Raw genomic sequence first — 11,661 nt, 5'->3', positions numbered from 1 at the left:
TAGTTAACTGAAGTCAATTATCACATAACAGCCTGCACCATACGACAATCTCCAGGATGCATTGGAAGGTGAACCCTTGTAATGAATGGAGCATGATAACACCACTGATGGTGTGTTAAGAGAACATCATCACTAATGTTACAGAATGTCATAACTAATGGTCCAATTATATTGCAGAAGTGTTTCTTGGAACTAGTTGTACGATGTGCGAACTCAGCCCATTTACATTGCTTGCTAGATTGCGTGCACCATCTGCAGTACTGATCTGCAAGCACAATTGTTCACAAATCACTATTCTGGGGGTATATTTCTAATTTACTCATGGGATGGAGAACCTATGAAGACAAGGGAACGATAGCTTTACACAGTGCCATTATTGCTGTCCAATTCTCCCCAGCAACTCATGTACTGGCTAAAAGGCATAAAACATCAGCTGAATTCTGAGAAGAATCACCGGACTCAAAACATTTACTCTGCTTTCTTCCCACACATGATGCCAGACCCACTGAGTTTCTCCTTCAATTTCTGATCTTCAGCCTCCACAGTTCTTTGTTTCGTAAAATATCCATTCTTTAATAGATAGATTTTTTTTTAAAATCAGACTACATATGGCTTTGACAATTGGGCTGTGGATAAATGGCAGGTATCATCTATTTTAGTTGCTAAAGGCAGGAATCCTGCATTTTTCAGCAAAAGATGGGAATCGTCCATTTTGGAAAACACAGTGAATGTGTGCTACTATTGCATTAAAGCCTTTTCACCAAATAAAAATACATTGGGAAGCCATGATATCAGAAATAATATTGTCAGGAAAATTTAATTTCAGAGGTGGAGAAAATAGAACGGAGAATTGGACATACAGTCATAGAGTCATAGAGATGTGCAGCAGGGAAACAGACCCTTCGGTCCAACACATCCATGCCGACCAGATATCACAACCCAGTCTAGTCCCACCTGCGACCACCCTGCCCCTATCTCTACAAACCCTTCCTATTCATATACCCATCAAGATGCCTTTTAATTGTTGAAATTATACCAGCCTCCACCACTTCCTCTGACAGCTCATTCCATACATGTACCACACTCTGCGTAAAAAAGTTGCCCCTCAGGTCTTTTTATATCTTTCCCCTCTCACCCTAAATATATGCCCTCTAGTTCTGGACTCCCTGACACCAGGGAAAAGACTTTGTCTATTTATCCTATCAATGCTCCTCATGACCTCTATAAGGTCACCCCTCAGCCTCTGACTCTCCAGGGAAAACAGCCCCAGCCTATTCCACCTCTCCCTATAGCCCAAATCCTCCAACCCTGGCAACATCCTTGTACATTTTGTCTGAATCATGTCAAGTTTCACAACATCTTTCTAATAGGAAGGAGACCAGAATTGCATGCAATATTCCAACAGTAGCCTAACCAATGTCCTCTACAACCGCAACAACTCCTGTACTCAATACTGTGACCAATAAAGGAAAGCATACCAAACGCCTTCTTCACTATCCTATCAACCTACGACTCCACTTTCAAGGAGCTATGAACCTGCACTCCAAGGTCTCTTTGTTCAGCAACACTCCCTAGGACCTTACCATTAAGTGTATAAGTCCTAAACAATGCAACAGCATATATAACAGTAATTGCTGCTCCTGGAATTCGAGGAAATCACTTCCAACACCTAAAATTCTTCAAAAAATGGAGAAAACTATTTTTAAAACACAGAATAACTTCTAAATTAGATATCTAATCAGACGCTGAACAAGTAAATATACTTCTAATTGTCATTGGGCGTATCTTTTATGATTTTAAACCTCGCTAATATTTAAAAGAAGCAACCAATACTTTTGAAGTACTGAAAGCCTTCGACAATTACTTTATCTTACAACAAATAAAATTCTTGAACATTGAACACAAATGTTCAGCAGATTAGTTGAGAAATGCAACAATGATGATTCAAAGTCAGCATTCACATGAAACAGAATTGCTGATGGAATTGCTGGTGAGCCTGTGTTACCTTTATTATAGTCAAAAGAAAAATTGTCGCTGGAAAAAGCCATTCAGCTAGTGAAATGGGTCAGAGTGGGATACTCTTTGGAGGGTTGGCATTGGCTTGTTGGGCCAAATGGCCTGTTTCCACACTCTAGGGATTCTGTTCTATTTTTGTACATCTAAATTGCCCAGAAGCTATGGAACTTAAGATTAAACATATGCCACAAGCTGTTCACCAAAACAAGGGATCCCAGATAATAGAAAACTTTTATGTTCTTCACAGTCAAGAATTTTCATTTTTGAGCCGGAAGACATGTCTTGAGTTCAATCTTCTTCAAAATGGGTTAAAATCAAGAAACAGCTATTCTTGCAGCCAGCAATCATGTGACAATGGCCCATGGTACAGTCAGGTAAGGAGCAGTCTGGTCTTCATTCAACCAGTCAAGGGATAGCCAGTGGTGGATATCATAGGTTTCCTGGACTCACGGTAAAATCCCAACAAGAAGACAGCATCAAAAATCGGCAATATTTACATGAGATTTGTTTTGTGTTGTTAACAAAATGGAAAGCTGCAACCATACTGCGTGAGGAGAGATATTTTCCCCTTCTGTTTGTTAGAAGGGCATGTGGTGCCAACCACCACCACCAATATGTGCTTGGTTAGTTTTTAGATGGTCCTCATTTTATGATTGTGTCTACAGGGTCTACTTTCTCTAAGATGGTAGCAGAAAACCAGTAGGTTGTTTAAGAAAAAGGGTTCCTGTTTTTAACAAGATTTGGTTTATTACATGATAGTAAATCAGGTACAAGTTATATTTGGAAGATAGAGATTGATATTGACATTATTTGGAAGACATAGGGTGTGTATGGTCTGATGCATATGACACATACACTGTCCCCTTTGGGATTCTAACACCTTCTGTCTGTCCCTGCCAAAGTGCCACAACATCATCAGATTATGTAAGGCTTAATCCAGTCCTCAGCATTAACCTTTCAGAACCATTACCTTGGAGAACATTAATACAATAAAAGGAATTTGGGCTGGAGGTATCAACAAGGTTTGTAAGGAAGTACAGGCAATGAGCTAGCTAATAAGCAGTATATCCCTTTTCAGCTCCTTGATGAATCCGTAAGTGAACAACACACTATGGTGAATAAATTACTATGACAGAAGCTGATGTTAGCTGCTGGAATGACATGGAAAAGACACCTTCAAGTAGAGTATTTGATTATCTTATCTTTCCCAGAAGAATTCTCAATGTGACAAAGATTATGCTAAACCAGAAGCAATCCTCAAATTCAAAACTACAAGTTGTTGGAAAAGCTCAGCAGGGCTGGGGGTATCTGTGCAGAGAAATCAGAGTTAATGTTTCAGGTCCAGTGACCCTCCTGAGAATCCTCCAATTCAAAAGGACTTTCAGACCTCAGGAAGCAAATCAAAGTCAACCTTCTACAACCTAGAGATTTGCTAATCTATCAAGTTCAACAGAATGTGTTCTGAGATAATCCTGAATTTGTGAAGTTAGACAATTGGGGAAATATGCCGGTGTGGTAAGTGGATATATGCATGTACAAACACAAATGTATAGTATTGACGGTGGAAAGTCTTTGGTGGAGGTTGTATAAGGAGTTAAGTTTTGTAAGAGTAAATATTAAGTTACCCCTTAATCATCACCCATTCTGATAATGGCATATGGACCCAGGGGCAGGACAGCTTCAGATCTTGAAGGAATAAGTCCTAGCATCTGTATCCTCCTCATAGCCTCTATGACAATATCCATTACATCAATTATAACATGTCACCAGCTGTTAATATGTAACAAACCTTTCTTGGCCAATACTTAAACTTCTAGTTACACGAGTAGATGGCTTCCCTTCACCACAGTAGACCTCGCAGACTCCTACAGTTAAAGAGATGGTAAAGCCAAACAACTTTGCGATAAGGTGGAGACATTGTTTAACTGCACAAACAAATGAAACATCATCAGACATCCACACAATTTAAAATGAGAGAGCAAAAGCCTATCATTGATCTGAAGTCTAATATTTACAAGAAATATATTAACCACTTGTTCAATTTAAACATTTACTGTCATAATGACTCAGATTCCCACAGGTCGTAGTTAAAAGTAATGTCCATAAATGATTACACAGTTAAATGTGATAGCCTTCCTCCACATCTTATATTACATTTGAGAGATGTTATGTGAGATATGCTCATATAACTTGTGATAATAGCAATAGACTGGAAGCAAAGCAAAGATATTCAGATGATATGCGTTGATACAGTTTCTCTTGTTGCCTTGGTGCGTCCTGTCTGAGATCTTTGACTGAATTGGTATTTAAATTACATGGGTGTTACAGTGTACAAGTATCCAGTTTGGCTCAACTACTTTATCATTCTACTTTCCATAACACTACCCAAAACAAGTAATTCATTGACATAGACCTGAAACAAGATTCTTAAAATTTGAGCTAAGGCTGCAAGAGTGAAATCAAGAAACACTTCTTCAAAGGACAGTAGAGATGTGGAACTAATTCCACAAAACACACTGAAACTTTCAACACATAGGGCTGTAGATTTTGATTCAATATGGCATCAATCAGAAGCTGAAAGGCAGAAAGATTGAGTCAGTCACAGGTCAGTGATGACCTAATTGAATGGGGACATACACTCAATGGGATTAGTGTCCTATTTGTGATCCCATGTTATCTTATTTATGAGACTTTGCTGTGTATAAATTGGCTGTCATCTATCACATTGCCTCCTTTACAATAATTACAATACTTCAAAAGTACTTTGATTCTAAAATGCTTTGCACATCCTGAGGTGGTGAAAGTTGATGTATTAATGCAGCTCTTTCTTTTTCTTCATCATCAGTACCTCAGCTGTAGCATCATGCATTCTCCAGTGCATGTCCAGAGAAAAAAGTAGCTTAGGGTTTTATTACTGGGGAGCAGGAACAGGTGAAATTACTATCCTTGTGAATAAACAACATAAATGAAGCACTGATAATATCTTAATGCAAATGTGAGTTGTTTCACTGCATTGTGATTTTGCCAAAAATAGATGAAGAACACATCAAACGATTTTTATTTCTAAATCTTGGACTTTTCATTAGTAACTTAGAAATAGAACTAGACTGCTGATCGGAAATAACTTGTGATGTGAATTGCAAAATTTTGCTATGATGTTAGATATTTTATTTCCAGTTCTACTTGTAGCATTTAATGTTGGGAAAGAACAATTAAGGTGTGCAGAATATTAGACACTTAGAAATAGCGTTGAATGGCTTCAGTTATGCAGGTGTCCAACTGCCTTATTATTTGATAATTTGGTCAATTCCAAGCCTGCCACTCTGCAAAATCCCTGACCATCCCCTTATTCCCAGGCACAATTAAAATGGATTCAGTGTTGGATTATCTTGTAGCTATTGTATCAGGTCCATACACTGTTGTTGAGATCAGTCATTCCTTCATTTATCATACTCACATCCATGTTTTATTTTGGAGTTTGACTGGTGAGTGCATATATTTCGTGCAGTGTGGAGAGCCTGTGAGTGCATCTAAAAACATGTATAACTGCTTCAACACGACAGTGGCATAACTTTATCAGAGTTATGCTGGAGTGAGCATTGGCAGTTAAAACAAAAATTTTGCTTTACACTTTTCAATGGATGAGCTCGAGGTCAAGAATTGTATGCTAAATTCCATACTGTTATACATATTGATTTGCACAATGTTTCTGAGGGAGTATTGCTCCTGGCCTGTGCATCAGCCATCTTCCTGTCATTTTCATGACATACAACCGAGGCTTTCTATATAGGAATATAGAAATAGACCATAGGAACAGAAGGAAGTCACTTAACTCTGCCAAGTGACAATCAACAATCTCCCAAGACTGCTGATTTCCCCTAATTCCGTTGCACACCGCCATTTAATTACTCTGTCATAGACCCTGGCCCTAACCTCTGGAATTCATTCCCTAAACCTTTCAGACTCACCTCCTCCTTCAAAACTTCTTTGTCAAAATTATTTTTATATCATCGACACTAATTAATGTACCTCTTTTGTGGTTCAATTAACTGTTGCTTGATAATGCTCCTAATATTGAGGATATTTTGTGATATTAAAGGTGCTATATAAATGCACGTTGTTGATCTGGAGTGTGTGCAGATATCACTGTCACTTAGAGAATAGCATCAAGCCTGTTTTCACATTTACTCTCCAATATTTACACACATTGGATGGTCAGATGTTGGCCAGCCACCATAGAGTCATAGAGTCATAGAGATGTACAGCATGGAAATAGACCCTTCGGTCCAACCCATCCATGCCGACCAGATATCCCAACCCAATCTAGTCCCACCCGCCAGCACCCGGCCCATATCCCTCCAAACGCTTCCTATTCATATACCCATCCAAATGCCTTTTAAATGTTGCAATTGAACCACTTCCTCTGGCAGCTCATTCCATACATGTACCACCCTCTGTGTGAAAACCTATGCCCTCTAGTTCTGGACCCCCTGAACCCAGGGAAAAGACTTTGCCTATTTACTCTATCCATGCCCTCATAATTTTGTAAACCTCTATAAGGTCACCCCTCAGCCTTCGATGCTCCGGGGAAAATAGCCCCAGCCTGTTCAGCCTGTCCCTATAGCTCAAATCCTCCAACCCTGGCAACATCCTTGTAAATCTTTTCTGAACCAGAATTGCACGCAATATTCCAACAGTGGCCTAACTAATGTCCTGTACAGTCGTAACATGATCTCCCAACTCCTGTACTCAATACTCTGAGCAATAAAAGAAAGCATACCAAACGCCTTCTTCACTATCCTGTCTACCTGCAACTCCACTTTCAAGGAGCTATACAGCTTGTAAGTTTGCAGCTGACACCAAAATTGGAGGTGTTGTGGACAGCGAAGAGGGTTACCTCAGATTACAACAGGATCTTGACCAGATGGGCCAATGGGCTGAGAAGTGGCAGATGGAGTTTAATTCAGATAAATGCGAGGTGCTGCATTTTGGGAAAGCAAATCTTAGCAGGACTTATACACTTAATGGTACTTACCATTACAACAGAATGGTCATTGCAAACTGGTCCTCTGGGATATTTGCTCTCGCTGGAATAAGAGTCACTCTGACATTTAACGGAGCCACTTGTTCAATTTTCATCTCACTGAAGGAGCGATTTCAGACAAGTAGTACATTAGGAGCACAATCAAACACATTAATTGACACAAAGGAAGGAGACAGTGACCAGTTGGTACAATAATTGTAGCAATCTGACTGTTTGGTGACTATTTCACCTTTTGATATGTTGGCCACTACTCAAATGTGTCAATTTGCTGGAAGTTCTAGCCTGAAGTAAACTTGCCCTGACAGGAGCTAACATTGGACTTTCTGCTGTTATTCAGTCACCTCTGATTCTTTTGCAGGTCTTTGTCATTATTGCCCATGACTGAGCTGTGTACTGAGCCCAGGTTCCTTTGATGTTCTCTGACAAGACTGCCTTTCTGATTTCCATTTATGTACTTTAGGGTGCCCTTAATTTTAAAGTTTTCAAAGAGAACTGCAGTTTGGTAAGTACAGTTTACAATCACAAGTTATATATGATCAGAGCAACTTCAAGAGAGAGAAGCAAATAGGTACAAGATTAAGTTATTGTGCAAAAACAGAAATTGCTGGAAAATCCCAGCAGGTCTGGCAGCATCTGTGGAGAGAATTCAGAGTCAATGTTTCAGATCCAGAGGCCTTTTTTCAGACTGGACCTGAAATATCAAAATCATAAAACAGGAGCAGAAATTAGGCCATTCAGCCCATCAAGTCTGCTCCACCATTCAATCATGGCTGATAACCCCATTTTCCTGCTTTCTCCCTGTAACCCTGGATACCCTGTACAATCAAGAACCTATCTGTCTCTGTCATATATGTTCTCAATGACCTGGCCTCCACAGCCTTCTGTGGCAGTGAATTCCATAGATTTACCACTCTATGGCTGAAGAAGTGTTTCCTTATTTCCATTCCAAAAGGTCTTACTTTTACTCTAAGGCTATGCCCTCAGGTCCTAATCTCTCCCACCAATGGAAACAATTTCCCAACATCCACTCTGTCCAGGCCATTTGGTATTCTGTAAGTTTTAATTAGGTCCCCCCTCATCCTTCTAAGCTCCAACAGGTATAAACCCAGAGTCCTCAAATGTTCCTCACATGTTAAGCTGTTCATTCCTGGGACCATTCTTGTGAACCTCCTCTGAACACATTGCAGGGTCACGAAACCCTTCCTGAGATAAGGGGCCCAAAACTGTGCACAATACTCCGAATGTGCCCTGACCAGAACCTTATAGAGTCTCAGCAGTACATCCTTGCTTTTATATTCAAGTCCTCTCAAGATAAATGCCAATATTGCATTTGCCTTCCTAACTACTGACTCAACCTGTAAGTTTACCTTGAAAGAATCCTGGACTAGAACTCCCAAGTCTCTCTGCATTTCAGACATCTGAACTTGTCTGAATAGTCCATGCCTCTCTTCTCCCTATCAAGGTGTATGACATCACACTTGTCCATGTTGTACTCCATCTGCCATTTCTTTGCCCACTCTCCTAACCTGTCCAATCCTACTGCAGCCTCCCCGCCTCCTCAATGCTACTTGTCCCTCAATCTTTGCATCATCTGCAAATTTAGCCAGAATGCCCTCAGTTCCTTCATCTAGATCATTATTGGAGAACTCTGAATTCTCTCCACAGATGGTACCTGAGCTACTGAGTTTCTCCAGCAATTTCTGCTTTTGTTTCACATTTCCAGCATCCACAATTCTTTTGTTTTTGTCAAGCTATTGAGCATGTTGGATCTATTCCTGCATTCAGTTCGATCATGAGTGATCTGATCCCCACCTCTATTTGCCCATTTTGCTCCATTAACTTTGCAAGCGCCATCCAACAAAAGACCAATGGGTTTGAGTTTTGATGTAACAATCAGGGATACTATGGCACAGTTGTTTTAATGCTCCTGGATTAGTAATCCAAAAACCTGGATTAATGATCCAAGAACCTGAGTTCAAACCCCACCTCAGCAATTTAAAAGTAATCAATCATCTGGACCAAAAAGCTAGTAACAGTAATGGTGCTTAAATCCATCAAGTTCATTATGAATCTTCAGAGAAGGAAATCTGCAGTCCATCTCTGGTCTGGTCTAAATGTGATTCCATACACAGGCAAAGTGGATGACCCCACCCCTACCCCTCTGAATTGGCCTCCAAACTGCATTCAAAAAGATGGCTTAAGGGCAGTCAGAGATAGATAATAAATGCCAATAAGACCCACATTCAAGGAATAAACAAATACTTATTCCTGAAAAGTCAACTGTCTTTGAATCTATCTGAGGAGAAAAAAAAGTTAACTTTTCTAGTCAGGCATGAATCTCTTCCAAGTCTATTCACACCAAACTCGGCACGTTAGCTCTGTTTCTCTCTTCAAGAATGCTGTCGGACCTACTGAGTTTCTCTAGCATTTTCTGTTTCTTTTCAATTTCAGGTTTCCAGCGTCCACAGTATTTTTGGAGGGAGATATTTTGTCTCACTTGATTGTCCAGTTCGATTTGGAGTCGGCGCTGTGCGAAATTATTGGCACGGGGAGGGGAAGAGGGAGGAAGCATCGTTCGGACCCACCTACCTCATGGAGAGAGATTTGAAAAGGGGGTGGGGGGGGGGGTCTGAGCAAGTTGTGCACGTGTTTGAGAGAGGGAGAGAGGAGGCAGCACGGTGAGGAATGTTACGTTCAGATGCTGCTCCCCCAGTGTCTGGGTGCAATCTGGATAGCCGCTGGCAGATGGTTAGTGAAGCGGAAAGCCAGTGAGTTTGAAGGAAGATGCGAGTTTCTCACTGGTTCGCCCTCCTTCCCCTCCAGCTCAGCTTCTTCCTGGTAAGACTAAGATTAGTAAAACCCCAATTTCAACTCCCCTGTCAAACTCCGCGTGGTTCTTTATCCAGGTTTGAATCTACACATGAGGCTGAATCAATAGTTTAAATCATTGAAACGACAATAAACGATTGTTTTCAGATGAATCGAGCCAGTTTAAACAGCTTCTAGAAAATCAGCAGTTGCTGATTGGTTGGATTTTTTAAATCAATCTGTTCAAACACGTTATTATACACCTCTAGAAGTTTTACTGTAGATTCTATGCCTTTGGATCATTAGTCCAGGTCATTGGATTTCTATAGATTTGACAGACGGCTCTATTTGAAATGGCTGTCGCGGTGTGTTGAACAACGTCCGGGCTATTTCAGCGCTTATGGGGTTAATACTTCGCTTTAGTCTGAGGGCTGCTCCTCGTTGCTCATTGCTACACAGCCCCCCAAGAGCAAGGGGGGGGGGGGCGGTGTCCCGGTCTAGTGTGAACAGAGAATGTCCCCTCTCAAGTCTTGAGTTGTAGAAGGAAAACTTTAACGTGCCAGTATTTAGCAGAGCTTCCTCATTTTGGGCGCAGGCTGTGGAAACGATGCGGACGACCTCCCTGGGATGAGAAGGAATTTCTGCGCGTCTCTCTGTCTTTACTGATCGAGATCTCAAGCTCCGAGAAGGAACGGAGTTCGTGAAATCCCCAGAATATCGAAGTTAATCGAAATCCCGCTGGAGCCAGTGGTTTATTAATAAATGGCTATATTTGGGCAGGTCACTGATTCCCAAAGAGCCTTTCCGTGGGAATTGATTTGACATCATTATATTGTCACGTGGGAATATATCTGAATTTGAGAGAGAATGTTGTAATGACACGAAGGTACTGACAGAGAAACAAAGACCACCGAGAGTAAAGCCCATTGGGTCCCTAGTAGACCCTTGCTGCCCGGTAAACAGCCAAACAGCTACTGAGATCCCCGAGTGATCCACAAGCAGGATCCAATGTATGAGTTGGAAGTGTTGGTGGGAGGGATATCATTCCAGAGGGCACTGTGCCAGCGGGGAGGACATGGTAGCGCTGCCAATCCATTTGTTCACCACCTACAACTCACAATTACATGGGGGATGGGCGGAGATAGGGCTGGGTGGGAGGTGCGAGGGATGGGAATAAGGGAGGAGAAAAAGTTCGGGAAGGAGGGGAGGAGGGCTGGGAGTGAGGGGAGTAGGTGTGGGAATGAGGGGAAGAGGGCTGGAAATGGGAGATGGGGCTAAGATTGGGAGGTGGGCTGGGAGTGAGGGACGGAGGGCTGGGATGGAGTGGTGTGGGACTGGGAGTGAAGGGTGGAGGGCTGGGATGGAGTGGTGTGGGACTGGGAGTGAGGGATGGAGGGCTGGGATGGAGTGGTGTGGGACTGGGAGTGAGGGACGGAGGGCTGGGATGGAGAGGTGTGGGACTGGGAGTGAAGGGTGGAGGGCTGGGATGGAGAGGTGTGGGACTGGGAGTGAAGGGTGGAGGGCTGGGATGGAGAGGTGTGGGACTGGGAGTGAAGGGTGGAGGGCTGGGATGGAGTGGTGTGGGACTGGGAGTGAAGGGTGGAGGGCTGGGATGGAGTGGTGTGGGACTGGGAGTGAGGGGTGGAGGGCTGGGATGGAGAGGTGTGGGACTGGGAGTGAAGGGTGGAGGGCTGGGATGGAGAGGTGTGGGACTGGGAGTGAAGGGTGGAGGGCTGGGATGGAGTGGTGTGGGACTGGGAGTGAGGGATGGAGGGCTGGGATGGAGTGGTGTG

At 42.3% G+C, this 11,661-nt stretch overlaps 1 protein-coding gene across 1 annotated transcript in view; it reads left to right on the top strand.

Annotated features, from left to right (window-relative positions):
* Positions 1-9,724: 9,724 nt before the first annotated feature.
* The window catches only part of LOC140465862 (neurexophilin-1-like), a 104,371-nt gene continuing 102,434 nt past the window's right edge, over positions 9,725-11,661 (top strand). Inside the window, exon 1 of the mRNA XM_072561731.1 lies at positions 9,725-9,898. Within this exon, the coding sequence (XP_072417832.1) occupies positions 9,845-9,898 (54 nt within the window). The 5' untranslated portion in view covers positions 9,725-9,844. The remainder of the gene's footprint in view (positions 9,899-11,661) is intronic.

Source organism: Chiloscyllium punctatum, chromosome 42 (genome assembly GCF_047496795.1).
Source record: "Chiloscyllium punctatum isolate Juve2018m chromosome 42, sChiPun1.3, whole genome shotgun sequence".
NCBI lineage: Eukaryota > Metazoa > Chordata > Chondrichthyes > Orectolobiformes > Hemiscylliidae > Chiloscyllium > Chiloscyllium punctatum.
This window is presented reverse-complemented; position numbering and strand designations above follow the sequence as displayed.